Source organism: Lontra canadensis, unplaced genomic scaffold (assembly GCF_010015895.1).
Source record: "Lontra canadensis isolate GAN:19392208 unplaced genomic scaffold, GSC_riverotter_1.0 scaffold10, whole genome shotgun sequence".
NCBI lineage: Eukaryota > Metazoa > Chordata > Mammalia > Carnivora > Mustelidae > Lontra > Lontra canadensis.
In genome coordinates, this window is record NW_022631004.1 from 20,509,499 (window position 1) to 20,536,142 (window position 26,644).

The 26,644-nt window shown below is 37.7% G+C and overlaps 1 protein-coding gene across 2 annotated transcripts in view; it reads right to left on the reverse strand.

The window, feature by feature from the left end:
- GALNTL6 (polypeptide N-acetylgalactosaminyltransferase like 6) overlaps nt 1–26,644 on the reverse strand; it is a 1,185,252-nt gene that overhangs the window by 113,395 nt on the left and 1,045,213 nt on the right. For both annotated transcript variants that reach the window (XM_032855779.1, XM_032855778.1), the window contains exon 8: nt 4,002–4,119. In XM_032855779.1, coding sequence (XP_032711670.1) covers nt 4,002–4,119 — 118 coding nt within the window. The remainder of the gene's footprint in view (nt 1–4,001; nt 4,120–26,644) is intronic.

Genomic DNA, 26,644 nt, shown 5'->3' on the forward strand with positions numbered 1-26,644 from the left:
CTTAGGGGCTTCCAGGTTTGTTAGATTCATTCTAGAACATAGGATAGCCATGATCATCTCACCTGGCATGTTTCTGCACAGCTGAACCTAGTGGTCAAGGGCTCTTTCCTGACTACAGATGGCTCAAGAAATGCTGAATCAATGAGGAACCATGTTGATAAGCTTCTAAGGGTAGAAGAGGGCAGCACAGACCAAAGTTAATGCTCTTCTACCTGGGTCTAAGCTTTATATCTCATGCCAGAGAATGAGATGACATGAGGTCCCTGGGCTTCCTCCTAAATTTCTTGTGGGTGCCTGATTAGTGTGTATTGCTCATTTTTATTTTCCAGAAAGAGTTTTCTGCCATTGAAGGACAGATCTTTTGAAAATGCTAACATTTGGAATTTTATTTTTGGGGAATGGATGTAAAAAGGCACTCAGAAAAGTCAGAGACTCCTAACGGTTTAATTATTTCAATAAGTTAAATGGTAGACAACATGTAAGGGTGTGGGTTATCTCTTTTACGCCACACTGTGCAGTCTGTTTTGGGTTCCTCTTTGTTTCCAGGTGCCATTCCAAACTGATTACCTGGAACAAGGCCTGGAATAAATTAGATGCTCAATAAAAGCTTGTCGAACGACTGACTGAATGCCGCTTTCTCCTCCCTAGCAGCTGGCTAAGCCAGAACATTTGAAATGTAGCTGAATAATTTTGGTCATGTAGGAGTTCAGATTCATACTGAAAGAGACTGAAGATTGGGCACACAGATCATTTCTCTAGAGAGCTCTTTCCCTCAACTGCTTCCTGAAAATTACAATTGTGTTGGCTTTTATGTTATGGCACAAAATCTACTCATCTAGTTAGATGTTAGAAAAAGGAAAGAGATTTACAGAGAAAAAAAAAAATTGAGGCACACTCAACCAAAAAATGTTTGACCAAAAACTAAACCCTTAATGTAAAGCAGAATTTTCTAGAAATAGTTTATTTAGAGATGGAACCTTGTCATAAACTGTGGTAAAATGATTCTCTGATTAAAGAGTAAACAGCAAGGAACGATGCCTGATACCGACCATAGAGAGAATTCTTTTGAACTGGAGCTTTTAAGTTCAACACTTAAAACCATTTCTATATTATGTATTATGGTGGAAATAGACTTGTAAACTCTTGGTTATCCATACATATTTCCTGAATCTCAAGTGCCAGCTAGTGTATCTCTTATAGTGCTTTGCCCTGAAAACTAATCATAATTTATGGACTATGTCCCAGAATGCAGATGTTTGATTTTTCTTTTCTTTTTAATACCATTTCACAGAACGAAGTGTGTACAATTCTTTTGATTCCTTTTACACGGAGAAAATTCTTCTTGCTTCAATGCAAATTCTACCAAACCTGTTTAAGTTTGTCCCCGTCATGTTACAAATACTAATAGGGAGGGACAGGAACCCCAAGGTCATCACACAATAGCAAGAAGAATGAAGGGATATGTCTGAAATTGGACCCTGTAAGAAAGAGCTGTTGCCAAAGAATCTATCATTCCAACCAAACAACCTGGGGCAATTTAGTCCTGAACTTCCAGCACTGTTGCCATGGTTTCTAGACAAAGACGACAGGGCTGTATTCCAATTATATCCTTCAGAATGACAGGTAACTGAAAAATAGGAAATGGGATAATAAAATCTCAGGTCACCCAGAAGAGGTGTGATAACTACAAGTGACACAGAAATGAGAGATGCACGTCTATGTTTGTTTAAGAAATGCTTTTGTGATTTAGAATGCAAATGTATATCGGGCAAGTCCTCCAGACTTTCCATAGCAATTTTATCCATCATCCAGCTCCTTATTCAAAGCCAGGTGTCTCCCACTTAATAGAAATGTTCTTAATAACATTTTAAACTTAAGGAATTAGGTGCCTGGGTAGCTCAGTTGGTTAAGCAACTGCCTTCAGCTCAGGTCATGATCTCGGAGTCCGGGGATCAAGTCCCACATTGGGGAGTCTGCTTCTCCCTCTGACCTTCTCCCCTGTCATGCTCTCTCTCACTTTCTTGCTGCCAAATAATAAAATAAAAAGGAACCTGTGAATTAACAGTATTTAAGAGAAAAAAAATCTTGAACAGCGAAAAGTAAAAAGTATTTCTTGAATTCTGAAGATATAGCAATATCATTTTTCCTCCTTAATGCTGGGGTCAAAGTTTATTCTCAGCTTTTCCCATTTGAAGGCATTTATTGCAAACTTTGCCCCTAGCTTTGAGCCGTGTTTGATAATCAGTGTTATTTTGCCAGAGTTTTCTCTTCTGTTATTGGCTGCAAGGAAGATCCTTGACTTTTCAGTGAGAGGAAATTTTATGTAGAGATCAAAGTGTTCACAATGAACTCTAGAATGGTACTGGTAGTATTAGTTCTGTATTCTCTGCAGTTAAGCAGAAATAGAGCATTTTTTAAATCCCCAAAGCAGCATTAAATAATTTACATAATCTTTAAAGTTTAAAACAATTTTTAATGTAGAGTCTTTAAAATGTTAAGTCTCAGTATATTCACTTATAAAATGGAATAATACCTATCTCTTAGAATCGTGTCTTTAAATTAAATTAGGTAATCTATATAATCTATATAAATTAGGTCTTTAGCTCAGCATCTGGCACATACCAGTAAGTAAATGTAGTTTTGTCATTGTTACTATGATTAAACTATCTTCTGTTGTATACATTGTGATAATGTGAAGCTATTACTATCACAGAGAAACAAGCAAACAAAATTGATAAATTTAAGGATTTAAAAACCACATATCCACAAAAAGTTTTTAAAGAAGTACTTTAGATGTGAGATTAGATGTGTTTGAATGATGGTGAAAAGAGCATGAATTTACTAAATGGTATTTCAAGGACTACTGCCTGCAGAGTGAGATGGAGACTTCTCGATGGCCTGAAGCCTGCAATCATGCCTCCTGAGTTTTTCCTTAAAGACATTCATTTTTGACACTGTGAGGACAACATAACATTTTTGTCAACATATTGAATATAACTGTTACAGTTTTATGAAGATCAGCTTTATCCTTTTCTTTCTACGCATAAATTCGAAGAGTTAGTTGGATCCTTAAGTTTGATTGTTACTGTATTCAGGATACATTTTTTTTTCCCCCCTCAGCAAGAATTGGTTTGATTTTATAATGGAAGTAATTAGGAAAAAAATGATTTATTTAGTAAGAGATTTCTTATGATAAATCTTATGACATCAATCCATCTTCTTTATAAATAATGACAATGATAAAGAAAAAAAGAGAATGAATTTCTTTTCCTTCAGAGACTGACTTTTCAAAAAAAATCATCTTGGAGGTTTGGACTAAAACCATTCACACAGTTTATTTTGCTTTGCTTGTCTGGTCTTCACATGTTGATGAATTCCTTTCATTCATAAACCCTGAAATTTGAATTCTATCCTATGTATGTACATATATGTAATAAAGTGCATAATTTTGCTGAGTATTTATGATTAAAGCAAGTAGAGACCTGGGCAACTTCAGATGAAAAGAGGTAAAATATTCACATATTATGGAATCATATGAAAAATAGCCTTAATTTGTTATTCATATTTTGTTACTCTTCTGTTATTAAAATTTTGGAATAACTGGTTATGATCAAAATTTGAACCATTATTTCAAAAATAAATACAAAGGGTGAAAACTCCAGTAACCCAATTTCTTTTGTCTTCATTCTTTTCTCTAAATGTTCTAAGTGCTGTGGAAGGAGTGTTTTGTCTTGGAGCAACAGCTTTGTGGGCACACCAAGTTTTCTGCCTGCAAATGGGATTTTGAGTTATTTCTTTAATGCATTTCTTTATGGCATGGCTACACCTCACTGAAACATCAGAAGGAAGCAGCTTCTCTGATCCAAAATCTTACCTGGAAAGGTGACATATCTATTTTTGTTGTCATCTTACAACATGGGTCATGACACAGCATGATGACAACTCTACGGGAATCATCAAAATTATGTAGACATTGTGTGGAGAGAGTCTCGGTAACTTACCTTAAAAGAGATTTCATATTGTTCTCCTCCCCAGATTTCTAAACCTGGATCATAGCCACCCAATTCCCAAAACCATTTTCGATCCACGGAGAAGAGACCTCCAGCCATAACAGGAGACCTGTGAAATGGACAAAATCATCTTTAAAGGACTATGGACATTTGCTTGGAAAAAAAAATAAAAGCAAATCTCAAGATAAGTTTCAGTGGTCAACACTATGACGCTTTTCAGCACTGGTTTTCTGTAGGTGGGTATAGGGTTCTGATTGGGTCTCTTGCTGCCCTTGGAATCCTCATGAACTTTTAACTTCACACTGCAGTTTCGAATACGATTCATGCCCAGTAGAGTCACGCTTGCTGCATATATTTATCATTAGAGAGAAATACGTGACTGCTAGTGACTGATCTATGGAGACATCACTCAATTTTATGACTTCTCCTTAAGTGAAAGGAATCTTGTACTATCAGACAGATGAAAGTATAGAAAACACTCTTACAGGCAGTATCTTTGATTTCATCTCTCAGTACGGATTCACCAAGAACTTCCCACACACAGGTCATGTCCATTTTACAGACCATGAGATGGTCAGTAGAAAAAAATAAGCAACCAGAATTGGTTATTTAGATTACAATGCTTAAGGTGGAATTTAAGCTAGGCCTTTTCACTGTAATTATATTATCCTATTTAGGCTTTCTCTGCCTTTCTAAGAAATATTCCATTTGGGCAAATAATAGATTTTAAGTATTCCATTCCTGTTAGGACACACTGTAGTTCCATTGCTGTGTAATGAGATAATTTATAATCATTGGACCCTGTCCTAAAATTTTTGTAGTTTAAAGGTAGCTCTAGTTTTTTTGAGCACTCAATATGTGCTGGGCTCTTGGCTAAAAGTTTTACTCAGTTCTTTTGAATCATCCTCTCTACAACCTTGGGAATATCATTCCTATGTACTGTTTGAAGAAACAGGCAGAGGGAGTTAACGACCAGTGGACTGGAGCTAGTGGTGGTCCTGGAGCTGGACCAGATCCTCTGATTTCTAAGCCTTTGAGCTCTTTACCGCGACATTGTTTCTGTTTCAGCGTTTGGGGGTTAAGGAGAGACAAATACTTAAAGGCATCAATTAGAACAATTAGAGAATGCCTTTATGCAGACAAAGAAATCTATAAAAACACACATTTCCAACATAGTTTTTATCATCATTTTGAAAAACTTTTGAAGTAAAGGATATTTATAAATAAAAATACAAGGCATTAAGGGTTGAAGATACACATTTTCAAATATCTATAAACATATTAGACAAGCCAATTTACGGATCAACTAAAGAGTTGCTCTGGGTAATGTTTTATGAGGCACTTGAGCAAAATAAGCCTGGATTTCTTTGTGTGTTATATATTTCAAATACTTTGTATATTAAAATGGTACTTGGTCTAATTACTTCCATTTAAGGGTACTTTTTAATGCATAGACTGTGGAGATGGAAAGATTGCAAGGCAGGAAAGGGGATTATTATACCACCTGTGAAAGTGAGTAGGATTAAAAAAATAACCTGAAGTATCTTATGCATTTTTTAAATTTTGTTTGAAATAAAAATCCTAAAAGCAAATGTAACCTACTTTATCCCCCTCTACAGCAGCCTAATCTTTTTCCATTTTCCACACACTGAATTTCAGAGCCGAATTACAACTGTAGCTGGAACAAATTAGGACTGTAACATGGATTCGGTACTGGTCTCCCATGAACACACGACCATAGGTAACCTCTGTTTCCTCAGAGCTTGGGCATAAGGGATCAGAACTTCTTGATTCTGTTCAAACTGAGCCACAAATGGAAAGATCGATCGTAAGTCATACAAATGCAATCTCATTTGGTCATGGAAAATCTGAGGCTAAAATGCGTTATTAAAATGTATGCTGTGCCAAATACATCTCAAAACTAGAATTATCATAGATCTCAAATTATAGATAGTAACAAGAGAAAGACATATTGGTTTTTTTGTTTGCATATATGTATTGTATGTAATTTTGTTGGACATACAATATCTTGTTTTCTTAATGAGTTTAAGAAAAAAAACTGTGTAGTGTTCTAGGTTAGTTTTAGGTATAATAAAATGAATTAAAATGGATCCTTTTTATCTTCATTGATGTTTTTTCCAAGCTCCAAATAAATTAATGTTTCCTATCTTGATTAATGTGAATGACTGGTAAGGAGCCAACTTTTCATTTATATATGTATTTCCTCATATTTGTCCATTAATCTTTTAAACAGCTTGAGGTACAGTTGACATACAATGGATTGCATATATTTTAAGTATACAATTTGATGAATCTTGACTTATGTAGGTATACCACTGTGCGGGTATCACCATATTCAAGACTAGGAACTTATTTGCCATCCCCCCAAGTTTTCTTGTAATCTCTCTCTTCTGACCTCATTCCCTTTGTCTAGGTTACTAATCTGCTGTTACTGTATATTAGCTTGAGTTTCCAGAATGCTATATAAACATCATACAATTTGTTTTCTTTTTCCAGGTCTGGCTTCTTTAATTCAGTATAATTATTTTTAGCTTCATCTATGTTTTGCATTTACTAATAGTTCATCCTTTTTTATTGCTGAGTAGTATTCCATTTGAATGACAATATCACAGTTTATCTGCTCACTTATTGGTGGACATTTGGATTGTGTCCAGTTTTGAGCTGTTATAAACAAAGGTGATATGAATTTTTATTCCTAGTCTTTGTGTGGACATATGCTTTCATTTCTCTCTTGAGGAAATGTCTAGGAGTGGAAAGACTAGATCGTATGATGGGTATATGCTTAATTTTCAAAGAAATGGTCGAACTCTTTTTCAAAGAGGTTGTGCCATTTTTTATTCCCAATAGTAGTGTTTGAGTTCCAGCTGCTACACATTCTCATCAATATTTGAATAAATTTGAATATTTTGAAGTTTAGTCATTATGATAGGGATATAATGGTTTCTCAGAGTGGTTTTATTTTGTGGTTCCATGACGATTAATGATGTTGTGCATATTTCTGTCACTTCTCTCATTTTCCTTGTCAGTCTGGCTAGAGGTTTACTGATTTTATTGATCTGCTTAAAGAACTAGCTTTTGGTTTCATTGATTTTTCTCTGTTCTTTTCACTTATAGTTCATTGATTTCTCTTTAGTTTTTATTGTTTTAATCTTCTACTAACTTTGTGTTTAATTAGCTCTTCTTTTTCTCATTACTTAAGGTAGAAGCCAAGATCATTGATTTAAGAGTTTTTTTTTCTAATATAGGTATTTAGTACTATAAATCTTTCCTAAGCAGAACCTCACAAAAAATGATATACAGTGTTCTCATCTTCATTATGTTCAAAATACTTCCTCACTTCTCTTTTGTTTTCTTTCTTTGATCCATTAGGTATTTAGACATGTGCAATTTCGTTTCCAAATATTTAGGGTTTTTAAAATTTATTTTCATTTTTATTTATTTTTTAAAGTTGGTTTTTTTTTTTAAGATTTTATTTATTTATTTGACAGAGAGAGAAAGCACAAAGAAGGGGAGTAGGAGAGGGAGAGGGAGAAGCTGGCTCTCTGCTGAGAGGGGAGCCAGAAGCAGGGCTCAATCCCAGGATCCTGGGATTATGTCCTGAGTCAAGGTAGACATTTAACCTACTGAACCACACAGGTGCCCCTATTTAGGAATTTTTTTTTTTTTTGAGATTTTTTTTTTTTGTTACTGATTCTAATTTAATTTCACTGTGCTCAGAAAATATACTTCCTATGACTTGAATCCTTTCAAATTTATTTTGACTTTTTAATGGCTCAGAATATGGCCTATCTTGGTAAATGTTCCATCTATGCTTGACAAAAATGTGTATTCTGTTGCTTTTAAGTGGAGTGGTCTATAAATATTTATTAGATAAATTTGGTTGATAGTGCTATTCAAGTCCTCTATATTTTTATTAATGTTCAGTTTCCTTGTTCTATTAATTAGAGAGAGGGATATTGTAATGTAGGACTATAATTCTGAATTTGTTTATTTCTCTGTGCTATTCTATGAGTTTTTGCTTCATGCATTTTGTAGCTCTGCTAATAAGTACATAAATGTCTAGGATGTTTATGTGCTCTTGATGAATTAGCCTTATTCTTGTTATGAAGTGACTTTTATCATCTCTGGTAATATTCTTTGGTTTACCACTTCAGCTTTCTTTGGATTTGTACTCTTTAAACACTAATATTTATGACTTTTTAAAATTTTACTTTATTTTAAAAACCATTTGTGTCTTTAAAGTGGTTTTCTTGTTGGCAGCATATACTTGCACATTGCTAATTTATAATCTCTGCCTTTTAATTGGGTTATTTAGATCACTTACTTTTAATATGATTATTCATGTGGTTAAACCTTAATCTATCATCTTGTTTATTTTTTATTTGTCCCTTTTATTTACTTTTTTAAAAAGACTTTATTTATTTATTTGAGAGAGAGAAAAAGAGTGGGCATGAGGTGGGGGAGAGGGAGGAGCAGACTCCCCACTGAGCAGGTAGCCGGATGTGGGGTTCAGTCCTAGGACCCTGGGACCATGACATGAGCCAAAGGGAGATGCTTAACTGACTAACCCACCCAGGTGCCCCCTATTTGTCCCATTTATTTTTCTTTTTCCATCTTTTAATTCACTGAATATTGCTCGTGATTCCATTTAATGTCCTTTTTGACTTAACAAAGACTCCTTGTTTTTTTATTTAAGTGGTTGCTTTAGGGTTTATATCATATGTGTGTTTTTTTTTTTTTAAAGATTTCATTTTATTTATTTGACAGACAGAGATCACAAGTAGGCAGAGAGACAGGCAGAGAGAGAGAAAGGGAAGCAGCCTCCCAGCTGAGCAGAGAGCCCGATGTGGGGCTTGATACCAGGACCCTGGGATCATGACCTGAGCTGAGAACAGGGGCTTTAACCCACTGAGCCACCCAGGCGCCTCTCATACATGTTTATTTTTGATCACAGTTTATCTTCCAGTATATTGTACTACTGCACATATATTATAAAAACCTTTTGATAATATGCTTTCATTTTTCTTCCCCCAACCTTTGTACTTTGTACTTTGTTGTCTATGGTTCCATGTGTTATACATCCCAGATTATATTATTATTATTTTTGTTTAAGCAGTCAATTATCCTTTAAAAAGATTTAAAAATAAAATTTCACATATATGAAATTATATTATGAACACTGCTTTTGTTTCCTTAATTCTTTTGTGTAGACCCAGATTTCCATCCTTCCATCTTTCTGACTAGAGGACTTCCTTTACCATTTCTGGTAGTGGGAATTTGATCTTTTGCATTTATCTACATTTTTAAAGATGTAGTCATCTTGTCATCTACATTTTTAAGGACACTTCAGTTGACAATAGAATACTAGGTTAACAGCTTTTTTTCTTTAAATCCTCTAAAGATTTTGCTTACTCTCTTTCTCATTTGCATTGTTTTCCATAGAAAATGTGTTATTTTTATCTTTGCTTTTCTGTCCATACTGAGTTTTCTCCACCACTCCGGCTTCTTGAGATCTTTTCTATGTCATTGGATTTGAAATATTATTTAGGACATGACACATGCTATATAATTTTCTTGGTATATTTATGCTTGGGATTACTTGAGTTTCTTGGATCTATCTATCTATCTATCTATGTATACAGTTTTCATGAAATCTGGACAATTCTTGGGCATTATTTCTTTCAGTATTTTTTTAAGTAAAGGATTTTATTTATTTGACAGAGAGCGAGAAAGAGTACAAGCAGTGGGGAGTGTGGCAGAGGACGACAGAGAAGCAGGCTCCCCATTAAGCAGGGAACCTGATGTAGGGCTCAATCCCAGGACCCTCAGACCATGATCTGAGCTGAAGGCAGATGCCTAAACCACTGAGCCACCTAGGTTCCCCTCTTCCAGTATTCTTTTTGTTCCTACCTTTTGTTCATATTTTCCAGAAACTCCAATTATACACTTTGTTTCCATAACTTCTCTTTTTGTGTTTCATTTTGGATGTTTTATCTTCCCGTTTACTTTTTTTTTTTTTTTTTTTTGGTAACATCTAATCTGCTGATAACCCCATCTAAAGCTTTTTTAATCTGACACATTTTTTGTCCACCTTTACGATTTTATTTTGCTCTTTTTATATTTTTTATGTCTCTGCTTAACTTTCTTCCTTTTTGAAAGAGATTTTATTTATTTACTTGACAGAGAGAGAGAGAGAGAGCAAGTGAGAGCACAAGCAGGGGAAGCAGCAGAGGGAGAGAGAGAAGCAGGCTCTCTGCTGAGCAGGGAGCCTGATGTGGGGTTTGATCCCAGGACCCTGGATCATGACCTGAGCTGAAGGCAGATGCTTAACCGATCAAGGCACTGAAATGTCTCTCTGACATTAACTTTCTGAACATGTAGAACAGTTATGATGTCTTAAAGTCTTATCTGTTTACTCTTAGGTCTTAGTTTCCCTTAACTGAATTATCTACCCATTATGGGTCATATACAGGTAATTCTTTGCTTATCTGGTAATTTTTTCATCAGGTTCTAGAAGTTTTACATTTTGAGATGCTGGATATTTTGGTATTCTTTTGAACATTTTGCTCTGGAATGCAGTTACATTACTTGAAAATAGTTTGACTCTTTTGGGATTTGGTCTTATAATTTATTAGGCAGGACTGTAGTTATGCTTAATCTAGGGCAAATTATTCACTACTCTTAATCTGGGCCTTCTGTGTACTCTACTGAATGTGATACAAATCACCAAGTTTTTCAGTCTGGCTGGTGGGAACAGACACTATTCCAAGACTTGTTTGTTCTGGGCACTATTCTTTCTAATTCCTTTAAATGATTTTTACTTTTTTCCTTTCCCCAGTCTTGGGTTGTTCCTTCACACACATGCTCCTACCATTACTCTGCTGAATACTCAAGGGGTACAGATCTGTAGCTCTCTTCTCATGGTGTTCTGCCCTTGATATTGTAGCTGTCCCATTATCCGCAAATTCTCAGCTGCATATCAACTCATGCTGAGCCCCATCTGGCCCACCTGGGTCCCCCTTCCTCGTACCACAACCTAGAAACTCTCAAGTCAAGAAGCAGGGGTGATTGAAGGCTTCACTTTATTGTTTCCCATCTCTCAGAGATCATTGTCCTTCACTGCCGGACTTTGACTGTCTTGAAAATTACTGTTTCACATATTTTATGTCTTTTCAGGTGGGTGGGTAAATCTAACTCAAATTATTTCATCTTGTCCAGCTGTGGAAGTCTGAAGATTTATCCATTAATTTTCATTTAAAAAAAAATTAAAAATATTTATTTAATTATTTTGAATAGATAATATATTCACATGTTTGTAAACATTCTTGCTCCTACATCTATCCACTGCCACTCTATTTTCCTCAACATAAACAACCATATTATTTCTTGGATGTCCTTTTAGAGCTATTTTATGCTTATCAAAGGAGATACAGCTATTATTTGTTTTTTTCTTCATTTTCTATACAAATGGCTATATGTTACATGCATTGTTATTTCATTAAAAAATTTATCTAATTATTAAAAACTACCTTATACTTTTTAGTGATCATGTCACCCTTGTTCTATTTTTTTTAACATCTGGCCATCATTATATTGTGCCTTTATATGTATATATATACTTGGAGAATATTTAGGTTATTTTCAAAATTTTGCTCTTTTGAAATGTCTTCAATGAATAACTTTGTGCATACATCATTGTTACATGTGTGTGAATGTATCTGAGCATAAATTTCTGGAATTATATATCCTGGTTTGCTATAGAGAGTAAAAGTGTGCAAATTTATTTAGTTTTTCATTACTGGAAGTTAAAAGTTCACATTAAGTTGTGTCCTAACCTGAAGATTTAGCTCATATTCCATACCAGTCCAAGCCCAATGACTTTGAGCCTGATAAAATAAGAGTTAGAGAAGAGTAGCAATCCTACTGAGAAATTACAGCTTTATCATAAATTACTAGTATAAGCCAGTCTACAGATAAAGCTTATTAGGGACACGTCATAATTATGATAATATTTGGAGAGAAATTGTTGAAAAGCTTCACAGGGTAAATGATTTAAAAAAAAAGAAATGGAAAGAAAGGGGGGCAGTAAAGGATGGATTTGACACTAAGGAAGATGGTGTACAAAGGCCCTGTGGTAGGAGGGAGCATAATAATAAGAAATGGAGGAAGGCTGGTCCTGGTGAAGCCAGAGTGTGAGGGGAGGATGCATGCAGAATACCTAGTGCAGTGCTCACACAGAGTGGGTGCTAAAAATTCCTACCGGCGACATATATAGGCAATATTGGGGTAACACAAGAAATTGTTGATAAATAAATCAGTATTTGTTCTTCTCCTTTAATCACCACAACCCTTTTCATTTAGGGCATAGAGCAAGCCAGGACAGCAGGCTTGATGACTTTTGTGGCTTAGAAAGAAGAAGCTGTTAAAGATAAGAGCTTCTATTTTTAAGGGAGTCAGAGCAACCCGAGGAGATCGTGCAAGATGTTCCAGAGAGGAAAGAAAGAGTTAGAAGCCACTGAGTCCAGGGGAGAGAGAGAGAGTAAGGCCTCCTGTATGAGCCACATAGGGAAGTTATATCCCCTGAGCTGGGACTCAGCCTTGACAAAATTTATTTTGCATGAAATGAACAGAACTGCTGATTTGAAGGAACCAAGTGGCTCGGACAGTAGAGGTTTTGGGGGCAACCCTGTGAACTGACAATTATGATCAGAAGGACTACTCTGATAATTCAGCTTGAATAATTTCTAGAACCATTGCCCTCCCTGAGAACGGGAGCTTTTATGAGAAGAGAATGAATCTCTTACTAGTTTTGTGAAGGAGACTCAGAATGGGAGTTTCATGGTTCTGAAGTAAATATAATATTGTTTTTGTTGTTCTTTTTTTTTTTAAGATTTTATTTATTTATTTGACACACAGAGAGAGATCACAAGTAGGCTGAGAGGCAGGCAGAAAGAGAAAGGGAGGGAAGCAGGCTCCCTGCTGAGCAGAGAGCCTGATGTGGGGCTTGATCCCAGGACCCTGAGATCATGACCTGAGCTGAAGTCAGAGGCTTAACCCACTGAGCCACGAAGGTGCCCCTCTTGTGTGTGAGTTTTTTTTTTTTTTTTAAACACATTTCCTGTTTATTCTTTTTTTTTTTTTTTAGACCTTTTTTAAATTGACATATAATGTATTATTTGTTTCAGGGGTACAGGTCTGTGAATCATCAGTCTTACACAATTCACAGCACTCACTATAGCACATACCCTCCCCAATGTTCATCATCCAGCCACCCCATCCCTCCCTCTACTTTCCCCTCCAACAACCCTTTGTTTGTTTCCTGAGATTAAGAGTCTCTTATGGTTTGTCTTCCTCCCCAGTCTCATCTTGTTTGAAAATGTAATATTGTGACCTATTATGCTCAACTGAGTTTGTGGATGGAAATTCATACCCACCACACAAATACAAATTAACTTTGTGCCATGTTGCACTGAGGTCAAGAGAAGAAAGTTGACTGTGTTCCTCACATTTCAAAATTAAAAGATTTTAATGTGTCACATTATTTTCTCCTCAAAGGAAATGAAGAAGGAAGGTTTATTGTTTTCAGCACGTTTTCATACTCTCTGTTTTCAATTATAAATATAATGCTAATTACTTGAAACTCTCCTCACTGGTCCTATTTCTCACAATCTCTCATTTGTTTATCTTCACATTCCTGATTTATTCCAAAATATTCTTACTGGTTTTGCTTCCCTGGAATGTTAATACACTGTAGACGTGTTCTAATGTGGTTCTCTGTCCCTATGACTTTTAACATCTTAACGTACTTTATGGGTATTCCTCATAATATCACAAACCAGGTCTTAAGTTTTGCTATTAACAAACACCCGTCCTCCTTGGGACATCTTTTAAAATTAACATAAGCATGAAACAACATGTTCTTATTGAATATCCTTTATTCTTCAGGTTGTAAAAATATAACTTTTGAATACTTAATAGAAATCAGTTTTTTACTTTATGCTAAGGCCACTGAATCAGGTAGTAAATATGCCCCCCCTTTTTAAAAAAATGATTTTATTTATTTAAGAGAGAGAGAGAGAGAGAGACATGGAGAGCATGAGAGGGGAGAGGTCAGAGGGAGAAGCAGACTCCCTGGCGAGCAGGGAGCCCAATGTGGGATTCGATCTTGGGACTCCAGGATCATGACTTGAGCCAAAGGCAGTTGCTTAAACAGGAGAGCCACCCAGGCACCCAATCTGTTCCCTTTTTACCTATGGTAGACTAGTTTACTGTTCTACATCAATTTTTGTATTCCAAAATTTGCTGACTTTAAATTTATGAGGCTATAGTACGAAAGTATACTAAACCATTCTTTATTTGGCACCCATGGGAAAAAAATATTCATGTTTTCATTTGCAAATGCATTTTTCCAAGTGTACATTTAGTTGTTTTTGCTAAGCCAGGATGTAGTTCTTAATGCATTGTAGCCTTACCCTGTGATTCCCACTGCATTCTGAGGGGTCGCCAAGCCTCCTATTGTTCTCCATTTCACAAGTTGACTCTTTTCCCCATATGTGAAAAACATGGTGGGGCTTTAATAAACTTTTCCCATAAATTATTGCCTACTTTCTCACATTTTCAGACAAAAAGCATTATGTCAAATTTTAGTGCATCTTATGTGCCTTTTGGGGGTCTAATAATAAAAAATCCCATCACACTGAAAGATGAACACACATAAAAATTTATTTTTAAAATCTACTAACAATTAAAACTTAGGTCCAGAAATCTAAAGGAATTCTTCAATCTGGCCTCAGAAAATAAATTGGCTCTCAATTTCCATTCTTTTTAAGTGGCTGCAGTGAGTATTCTGGACATGTGGGCTGCAATGTGAATTTGATCAGAAATGAAATGGCACAATTTCCCTCTGGACTCAATCAAGCCAAGTCAATCAACACAGAGCTGAACCACATAATTTTCAATTATGTAACTAGAAATTTTTAGTTGGCCCATGACTCAACAATTACAGAACAATTACAGCTAAAATATAATTATTTTCAGCTAGAATTCAATTGTTGAGTAAAACAATATTGCAGATTAAAACATAATATTTTTCTAACAATTTTACTCTTTTAAGTATTAATTCATTACTTAATTAGAATTTTTAAAAGAATAAATAATTACTGACATTCATTTGTATAATTTGTGTATAAAAATTTCTTTTTGGATGTAATTTCCTTACCTTTTTTTGTGTAACAAGGGACATAAGGGTGAGGGAGGAATGTGACCTTTCTGTCACATTCTGCAAGGAGGTAGTCACTCTAGGGGCAAAAAATGAATTAGGTTCTGGGCTGGGAGAAAGAAGTCCTTTTTGGAAGAGAGGGTGCAGAAATGGAGGGGAAATTTGATTCCAATCGTAGAAAGCTTTGCTTTCTCCTAACTTATGCACCTTGGGATGATGTGTGAATAATGGGAGAAATGGCTCTGATATGTGCAGGCTGAAAGAATTAAGTAAAGGAGTTCAACACTTAGCACCCAGGCCTACGCCTAGAGCCGGCAGAACTAAGCTGGAGATTTTCTCTCTGTGCTCTGCTGTCAAAGGAATTCCTACTGGACCAGTGACTTGATCTATGCCTTTACCATAGTTGTATTTCTTACTTCTTCCATTAGGCGGCACTAGACTGCCAGAGTTAAAGAATATGTATATATTTGTATTGAAAAGTAACACAACGAACAAAATGGCAATCCCAGATTTGTTAAATATGAATATTAAGTGACATTTGACTTTATGCCAGATTGTAACAATAATGGTTTCCCAGTGAATCACGGTTTCTTGTATCCATGTCTTTGTGTGGTACATTACCATTGATTTACTTGGCTATATGTCTTGGTTGAGGTAACATCCACAAAGGTGGTCCAACAAAAGTGGGCTTTGCCCACCGGAGGTTTGCCCTCTCTCCCACTTCTTCGAGGAACCTGCGACCATGTGAAGAAACCTGGCTAACCTTTTGAAGACACATGGTCCAGGTGACGATTAGCACCAACTACTAGATATGGAAGTGAGGCCATCTTAGACCATCCAGCTCCAGGTAAGTCATCAGATGACTACTGCCACGTAAGTAATCCCAGACATAGGGTGACCAACTGTTCTGACCAACTGTTCTGTTTTGGCTGAGACTACGGAGTTTCTGGGATGTTGGAGTTTCAGTGCTAAAACTGGGACAATCCCAGGCAAACCAAGACAAGCTGTTCATCCAAGTTGGATGAGATGAGCAGAAGAATCAGTGGAGCTTAGTCCCAAATTCTGAACTTCAGCACTGTGACTCAACAATATATTTGCTGTTTTAAGCCTCTAGGTTCTGAGATAGTTTGTTAAATGCAACCATAGAATGCTGATTCACTTTGAATTCCAAGCTCTTAAAGAGGACCTATTTGCAATTCTGTTAAGCTGCTGGTAATGACAGTAATTTTTGATACAGACAAGATTTTGGTTAGTTTTCTGATTTTTGAGGTCTAACATAGGCTTATTTTTTTTGTATTATTTTTAAAAGTTATCTCCACTAGCACCCTAGGGTGTGTTACCAAGCATAACTGGATTTTAGAGCTGCTCATAATGAAAGTCAAAGCCTTTCCTAAAAAAAAGAAGAAAGAAAAGAAAAGAAAAAGGGTTTCTGTATTTCTAGATTTACAAATGCAAATGTTAATGTTTAGAAAAGGGTTAGTAGTAGAAAAGGAATAACGGCTAATTTGTTATCCAAGAGCAGGTGGCAGAATTACGACTTTTTCTGCTTTTTGGATAAAATGAGAAGGAAAACAAAATTATAAATCATAGTATGAATTTTGTACTATATTGTGCCATGGCTTATAATTTTGTTTTCATCACAAACATGAACACAATATAATACAATGTAACGGTTTAAAAGGTTTTATAAAATTGAAAATACTTTGGCTGCTTTTTAAAAATATTTAGAATAGTAGACTCCCCTGTGAAAGGCTATAGAGTTGATGAAAGGGGAAATCTTGTGTATATCAGTACAAATTACACAGGGCATTTAACTGAATGTAGTCTTAGGAAGAAGGTGATGGCCTTGCTTTGGTGTTGCAATGAGCTGGTAGTTGTGACGTTGCTCAGAATACTGCTGTCTCGGTATCTTCAGAGGTTGCTACTGATGTAACATGAGATGAAATTGAAAACTCCAGATGTTGAAAGGCTACATCAACAACTGTCTCACTGGGTATCAGAGGAGAATGGCTAAATATTTTTTTAGTCTTAGTCTTATGTGACCAAGACACTGGGTCCCTCAACTATTCTTCTGTGGCTTAAAATGTGTGTGTGTGTGTGTGAGAGCATGAATGTGCTTATGTATGTGCAGATGGAAGACCTCCAAGAATGGGCACCAGAGTGATTGGTCCAAAATACCATTCCTCACTTCTGCAGTGAGTATGTAGATGGATTCACCTGTGAGGGTACAACTGCGATGTCCTGGTCATCCTGGACCTTAAATAGGTGCACGCTAAATAATATAGCGGGACCACCTACACTCTACTCCTCCAGATGCAGAATACACCAGTGCAAATCTCTTCAACAGTGTCTGGGGACAAATAAAGTATAAATGCGATGGCTTCTTAAGTCACTTGCTATTCATTTCTCTCTTTGAGCCATGGGAGGGATTGAAGCCTTGGCCAAGGTATAGTTTTGGGTTTTTATACTCCAAAATTACGTTCTCAGTTATACTTGTCCTGTAATTCTTATTGGATCCATTGATTTTGAATTTTTTTTTAAGATTTATTTATTTATTTATTTGAGAGAGAGAGAGAGAGAGAAAGCAGGGGGAGGGGTAGAGGGAGAAGTAGAAGGAGAGAATATTTAGCAGACTCTCCTCTGAGCACAGAGCCTGGCGTGGGGCTTGATCTCATGACTCTGAGATCACTACCTGAGTTGAAACCAAGAGTCAGATGATTAACTGAGTCACCCAAGTGCCCCATTAATTTCTAATTTCTAAATAGTCCCAGGTTTTGGTCATGGCTTCGTATCACATATAAGGATCATGACCATGGTGATCATTTCAGTTATTAATTGTCTCCTTATGTGATCTAAACAGCTCAAACTTTCCCTGCCTGAAGGAAAAAATGAGGTCATGTTAACGCTAATAATCAGATTATAGTGGTCTTCCAAAAGTCTCTGGGTCCATCTGTCTGCCTACCAGGTTTTCCCCAGCTCTCTGAGAGCCTTTGGGGATGTCAGCTGTGTGCTTCAGAGCAAGTCTGCCTGTGTTTTTCCACTCTAGCACATGAAGTCACTTTTTGCTACTTCGCCTGTCTTCAGCTTCATCCATGAGGAAGCTGCTCTGCAGGCATAGTTATCCTCTGCTGGTGGTTCCCTTAAATGAGGTTACTTGGGGAAAGTTGCCCTAGGACCTAGGCCTGTCCCTGTCCTTGAGCTCCAAAGCCACACCACTCATGCTGAGTTTCACAACGTCTCTGGACCACGCAAGTTGTTCTGCTTCTGAAACTGACCTTGCTCTCCACAGCGGTTCCTGAGCAGTCTCTTAGACTAGACAGGGGGCAGATGCCAATCCAACACCTTAAGACTCTACTGCCTTTTCACTCCTCTTTGTTTCCCGAACTCTTCTGCTATGGTCTGAATGTTTGTGTCCCTCACAAAATTTCTATGTTGAAACCAGACCCCCAAGGTGATGGTGTTGGGAGGTGAGACTTATGGGAGGAGCTTCGGTTATAAGGCAGACTCTTCATGAAGGTGATTTGCATTCTCATAAAAGAGGCCCAAGAAAGCTCCCTTGCCCTTTCCACCATTGGTGAGAAATCTGCAGTCTGCAAGCTGGAAGACAGACTTCACCCAAACCCGACCATGCTGGCAGCCTGATGGACTTCCAGCCTCCAGAGCTGTGAGACATAAATTTCTTTTGTTTACAAGTCACCCAGTCTGTGGTATTTTGTTACAGCAGTCCAAATGGACTAGGACATCTTTTCTCTTTCTTTAGCTTAAACCCCAACACACCTCCCCTCACCCCTGACGTCTGCCGCCCCAGCTCTGCAGCTACTCTGTCATCTGCTCAGCAACCTAGCTGGGCTCAGCAAAGGCACTCTGCTTCTCTTACATAAAACACAGATCAGATTTCATAACATTTAATAACATTGCCAGATTAATATGGCAGTCGTTCATAGCACAATAGCCCTCCTGTTTTCTGCCTTGTCGTCCAACATGACCTTCATCCCTTCCTAAAAGGCATATTTTGGGGTAGCTGTGCTCTCAGATCCCCACACAGTGTTGATGAATGCACATCACTTAAGTTCCTGGTCACAGCTTCATTCTAGGCTATGAGGTTCCATTTTCCCTCATATTCCACCATCCACCATTGGAAGGATCCCACTCATTGCTCCCTCTGCCTCATTCAGGCATTCATGCTCCCATCAACACCAACATCAAAAGGAACATAATAATAATCTGAAATGGCAGTGCAAATCACTTATTTTATCAGTAATGGAGACTATTCAGAGCTAAAAATCCCAAATGCAGAATGAGGAGCCTTTCTTTTTGGATACAAATATAACTTTTCATTCAAGGGATAAATTCTAGTTATTAAAATCCAAGCATGGATGAAACTGCAGGAAAGCTTGTTTTATGCTTCATTGATTTAATAAACATTTGACAGTTTCTTCTTATGAAAACATTACCCCTTCGTTTCAGTAAAGAATGCAAAATATGCTTTTTCTCTTAGGCACTGATTGAGCTCAAAAGCAATTTTTCTTTCATTTCCTAGCATTTTATATCAAACTAAAATTGGCTGTAATGGCATGGATCTTTAATACCTCTTACCAAAACTTTACTTTTTAATAAATTAACATGTACATTTACCCCCTGCTTAATGGCCTCAATTCCTTAAAAACATAAACAGAGCAAAGCAAACAGGGACTGAAGAGAAAAAGTGTTAAACAAAAAGTTTATAACTATCATTTATCCAAAATCTGGATAAAAATATCATCTTATTTTCTCCTCTAGGTCAAGCCTATCCACAAAAAAGTTTCATCTAACTCTGTATGGCAGGAGAGAAAAGGACTGTCCTCGCCATGCTCTGTGTCTGTTTGCATCTCTTCCTCTCACATTCTATGGCAGTTTTCAGACATGTTCACAGGCTCTTGGACCCTCTTCCCATTGAGAATTGGGGTTCTGTGTCTCTGTCCTTAAATCTAGTTAGGATTGTGGAAGGTGGCCAAATTGACACCCCGTGACTTCCAAGATGGTTTGTTCGAGGTGGTCACAGAGACCACCTCATTTTTATTGTGTTCATTAGAGTCCTTTGATCTTGGAGCTCTGAGCTACCATGTGGGAATTCAGCCCATGCTGAAGTCACGAGTATTGGAGGAAGTCATATCACATAGAGAAGCCATGTGGAGGCACTTTGTTCCCTTTCTTGCTTAAGCAAGTTTGAAATGTCCTTTGATCTTGACAAACGTTCTTTTTCCTAACTTCCGAGATGTTTGTTTTAGAATAGATCTTTTAAAAAATTATGCTCATATCCCAATTTAATAATCTTTCAAAATAACAAGAAATTAATACTTTTAAAAAAATTTGAAGTTTTTATTAATTTAGTTAACTTATTAATTAAAATTTTAAATAAATTTTATTTCTTTATATTTAGAGGGGAGAGGGGCAGAGGGCGAGAAATCCTCAAACAGCCTCCCCACTGAGCACAGAGGCCGATAAGGGGCTTGATCTCCTGACCCTGAGATCATGACCTGAGCCGAGCTCAAGGGTCAGATGCTTAACCTACTGAGCAATCAAGGGTCCTCATAAGAAGTTAATTCTTAGCATCAAATCCATGTCATACTATCTATTGCTGTGTAACAGGCTACCTCAAAACTTAGTGATATAAAGTATGCAATATTCAGAACATATTTACACTAAAATTATTTGCTATTTATCTAAATTTTGAATTTAACCAAGCATTCTGTATTTTATCTAACAATCCTAAGGTATAGAAAGATGCCTTCTTACAGTGTTCATATGTCAACACCAGGAAAGGAATTTGGTGGGCTTTGCTTGGACCAAGTGTCTGCCCCTTGCATAGAATGAGGTGGGATGTTGTTCACATCTATGGCTAATGCGGCAGGGCTTATTATCAGAAGGGAGTATGGGAAAACTTTCTGGGTTGCCACAATCTACTATACACTCATTAGTATTTCATTCTTACCTTGATCACTGGAGAAATAAGACAGAATTGTGGACTTAGGTAACTATTGGACTGATTGGGAAATCCTCTGTAGTTCCAGAGGTGAAGATGATTATCTATGCTGGCTTTTGTAACATCGATTTTATAGGATGTTGTCTTAGTTCAGGCTGCCCTCATAAAGTAGTACTACAAGTAGGTGGCTTACAAATCACAGAAAATTATTTCTCATGGTGCCAGAAGCAGGGGGTTTGAGATCAGGGTACCAATATGGATGGGTTCTAGTGAGGACTCTCTTCCTGGTTGCAAACCTCCTACCTCTCCCATCCTCACACAGCAGAGAGAGGGCTGGAGAGTTCTCTAGGGACTTTTTAAGAAATAAGAACACTAAGCCCATTCATGAGGGTTCTGCCCTCATGACCTAATTACATCCCAAATTATATCCCAAAGGCCCCAGTTCCTAAAACTATCACAAAGGGAGTTAGGTTTACAACATATGAATTTTGTGGGGACACAAACATTTAGTCCGCAACAGATACTGATTTGCCAGGTTTTTTGCTTTTTGTTATTTTTAAAATCAGCCACCTAATAGATGACCAAGGAGGATGCTGAAATTGTCTACTCATTTGCAGTTCAATGAAACAATTACTGAGAATGTAAGTTCAAGGTACTGGATATGGGATGCAAGATTGAGTAGTAATCTTTCTGTCCCTGAAGGGGACCCTTAGATCATGACCTGAGCTGAAACTAAGAGTTGGATGCTTAACAGACTGAGCCAGCTATCTCTTGACCCTTAAACTCTGAAAGCAACCTGGGAAACGAGTTCTGAAAGTGTTTCTTGTAGTTACTCTTCAGAATGATTTCTTGAAGCTAAAAATGTGCTCTTCTTTCTTGCAGGATGACTTATTTGGGTGAATATTTCAGCATTTTTCTTTCTTTAAGATGTTGCCATATTGTAGTCTATCCTAGCATTGTAAGGGAGATGTTTATAATAGGATTTAAACACCTATTTAGATATCAGTGGTAAAATAGAAAATCTTAAAATAATTGAGATGAACAGAAGGCAATTAGAATAAACTCTTAAAAATCTGTGCTAATTAAAGGAAAGGTCGGTCAAAATTCATTAAGAATCAAAAGTGTAAGATACTCTTTTCATTCATATTCTCACCCTAAAAATAATGAGAAGAAAAAAATGAGTTGTTTTTTCCACTATCACATAATTGTTTCCTATTTCTGTTCTGTAAATTATCACAGAGGATACATGCAATCAAAACTCTATTTAAGCTCCCATAACCACAATTGACAAATATCTGTGTTACTATGGCAGAAATGAATCACAGAATACCTCTGTATCCTTTTGTTTAGAAGAAACTAAACTTTATCAGCCACTCTTAAATGGCCATTGAGAAATAATTGTATCACTTGCTCTGAGGGGCAATTTGGGCATTACCACCCAAGTTTTCCACACAGGATATAAGGGATACACACTAGGGGGGTGCCTGGGTGGCTCAGTGGGTTAAAGCCTCTGCCTTCAGCTCAGGTCATGATCTCAGGGTCCTGGGATCGAGCCCCCCATCAGGCTCTCTGCTCAGCAGGGAGCCTGCTTCCCCCTCTCTCTCTGCCTGTCTCTCTGCCTATTTGTGATCTCTGTCTGTCAAATAAATAAATAAAATCTTAAAAAAAAAAGAGATACACACTAGGCATGTGCACAAATAAAAGGAGAGCAGAGTCAGAGACGACAGACACTACTCTTCCCTCTGTTGGGTTGGAGACCATGAACATGAAGGCAGAAACATACACCTGCAGAGACTATGTTTCTCTTGCTGATAAAATATGACAAAAAAATGAAGGAAGGTGAATCAGTACAACGGCATCTACAGAGTTTCTGTGTTGGGACCATTTCTTGCTTGGGAAGATGGAGACATAGGAGGACAAATTCCAGGAGGACTCACAGACCTGTTCCTGTCAAGGCACGTCCATCACACATAGGGGAGTCTCTTGAACCACATAAAGAGATGTTGAACTAACTGGGAGACCAGTTTGAATATTCAGGAACCTGGGGGGAGATCAGATAAAGGCCATCATCTCCAGAAGAGGTGAGCCAGCAAATGAAACACTGTGGGCCTAAAACAAAAATGTTTGGAAATCATTTGTAGGAGTATTCAACTTTAATGTCAGTATAGAAATGTACCCCCATTTCCCTTGCATCTTTTGAAATTGGTTTTATGGGCCCAGAGAATACCATGCATGTTCACATGGAATTTATTTCATGAGCGTCTCTGAGTGTTTTCTTGTTTTCATCTTGGTCATTTTCCTCTAGTAATCCTGAGATGAATATATCATGTAGCTATAATCAAGTTAAAGATTTGTCATCAGTAAACCAGGTATTTTTGTCACAGGTGTAGCCTGAGCTGTTTAATTACCTCTAAAGCCAGAGCAGAACCCGTCTTGTGCTGTAACTCCCACTGTCCTGTCACCTGTTCTGTTGCATCTGAAGTATTTGAGGAACAAACTTTTCATTTTGCATCAAACAACTGACTATAAAACTATCCCTCATAAAAGGGACCAAAGACTGAGTGCACACAGGCTCAGGGCCAAAGCGAAGAGATATTACCTGTCATTGTCTGGTTCTATAAACTACAGAAGAAATGGGGTCTTTATCCTGATAGAATAAAAAAAGTTTTAAATCCTCCTGTAACAAAAATGTGCAATTACAGGTGTTATGGGACAATACAGAAATTGGTTCAAATAGTAGGGACCCTTTTGATTGCTAGGGCTTTTGTGCTCCTTAAATGTGCCCATGGTTCCCAGGGGGAAGAAACAGGGGGACACTGGAATCTCTGTGTTTTATGTTTATGATGATGATGATGATGATGACAGGAGATATCCCCTGGACTCACATACTTCAGAGCAAACATTAGGGGGTGTGGACTGAGGGGAGAAAAGACTTAGGAAATGAGAGAAAAAGGTATGAAGAATCCGCTCTACTTCATGTGGGCCACACCTGTTTATCCTTGTCTATTTCGAATGGCTCTTTCCAAAGCCTAAGGAGATGACTAATTCACTGTGAATGTGTTAATTCTCTCTGGGTTGATTGCTCCATAACTAAAGAGCAGAATCAGCTTCATGGAACCATCAGGAGATGAAGGAGGGAGATGTGTCTGGAGAGAAATCAGAGTGTGGTTGCCGGAAGAAGGTGACTGGACGCTGGCTGGCATATCCACACACACTGAGTTACAAGGTCATGCTCATATGTAAGTGCAACTTAGTTAACCTTGGCAAAGAGCTCACACCCCATTGAGACTGGACAGTAAGGGCTGAGCAGAGAGCAATGGCTAACAGCAAGGACCCGGGAGCCAAATTGCATGAGTGCAAGTTCTCTTCCTGAACTCAGCTAGGGCAACTTACTTATTGTCTCTGACTCAGTTTCCTCATTGTGAAAAAGGGGCCATAGTAATAGATAACACCTATGTTGTGAGAATGCTTGTTAGTTTGTGTGAAGTACCAGAGCTCTGCTTTGGGCATGACAAGCTTGCAGTGATCATTGACTCTTGTTATAGGCTGTTTATGGATCGGGAGGTACGAGGATAGGTAAGATTGTCACAGAGCTCAGAGAACTCGTTCATGTGAAATTATTATTTCATTTTGTTTTGTTTTTACTTCAAAAGCTGAACTTGGGGAATTCTGTAACTTCATATTCTTGTTATAGGAAGCACTCTTCATGGACAACTTTTTGGCACTTTGATGTAGCAACCATCACCAGATTCATCAGACTAGGCATAGATGGTCTGTACTTAATGGTCACCAAAATCCTGGTTTGGGCTGACAAGGCTTCCTTCCTCCTGTACACCCTGGGGTCACAACTCACTCCCGAGCAGCACTTCAGTGATGGGCTTAAGCCAGTGGGGGTTTGTCCTAAGCTCTAGCGATTTGCTTCCATGTGTGTGTATGTGTGTGTGTGTGTGTGTGTGTGTTTGTTTCACTGAAATGTTCACATTTTTCTTTATGTTTTGGCAGAAATTCATAAATCGATTCAAGGTGATTAAAAGCATGAAACATGCCTAATATAAGAGGCGCATTTTTAACTACAGTATAGTTCTTTTTTTTTTTTAAAGATTTTATTTATTTATTTGACATACAGAGAGAGATCACAAGTAGGCAGAGAGGCAGGCAGAGAGAGAGGGGGAAGCAGGCTCCCTGCCGAGCAGAGAGCCTGACACGGGGCTCAATCCCAGGATCCTGAGATCATGACCTTAGCCGAAGGCAGAGGCTTTAACCCACTGAGCCACCCAGGCACCCTACAGTATAGTTCTTTATATTTGCAGTAGAATTCAGTTTAATTGCCCTTAGCATATTTTCTGTGATAAGATGAATGTCTAGTCTTACGCCCTCCCAAGAACCCCAACTCATTTCAGGAGATTTGATTCTATTCTATTCCATTCTGTGCCAGTCTACTCCTTTCCATTCTGTTCACTGAGGAAACATGAAATTCACAGCACACTGCAAGGCATGGTGGAAATGAAAAGATAATTGAGGCAGAATCCCTTCTCAAGAGGAGTTTATAATATAGTTTCAAATTTGAAATTTAGGTAGCAAATACTAGAAGTTTTGAAAGGTACATACATTCATTATTTCCAAGTTAGCTCATTAGTGCTAACTAATTGTAATTTAACAGTCCTTATGGTTTTAGTCCTCAAAGCTGCTGATGCCCCATGGATCCTTTTTTTTTTTTTTCCCTGCTGAACACCCATCCATTTCCCAGCCCCTTCGAGTGCTTGGGGAACAGCTCATAGCTGCTTCTCCTCTGCAAAATTGTTTTGGCTGAAGGCGGCTGCCTTGTACAGAGAAGCCTGAGATTATACCACTTCCCTGTGTCACACTCAGGGGTGACCACTGACAGGATGACATGGGAGTGAAAAATCCCAGCCCCCTTTTCTCATGGAGGTTCAGCTCTGTGTATGATTTATTCTCCAGGTGCCTGTGGATAAGGCTGCATCCTTTTTGGCTCTTTCTCCTTTGCTGTTAACCTTGCTTCTCCTAAAGCAACTCCTGCAAGAAATGAGATGCATCCAAATCCATGTCTTAACCTCTGCTACCAGGAAAGTCCACTTAAGTCAGTTTCCTTGCTGTTTATTGCTTGTTTTAGGGATTTACAATGGGCGTCATGGTTTATATTCATCATTTTAGACCTGTCTTTTTATTTATTTGAGGGGAAGGAGGGGCAGAGAAAGGGGGAGAGTGAGAATCTCTAGTGTTCTCCCCGCTGAGTGTGGGGCCCGACACGGGCCTCGATCACAGGACTCTGAGATCATGACCTGAGCTGAAACCAAGAGTGGGACATTTAACAGACTGAGCCACCCAGGTGCCCTAAACCTGTCTTCTTAAGGATTTTGTATTTCAAACTTATTTGTGGCCAGAGATTATTGGCATGAGGATTCTCTTCTCCCT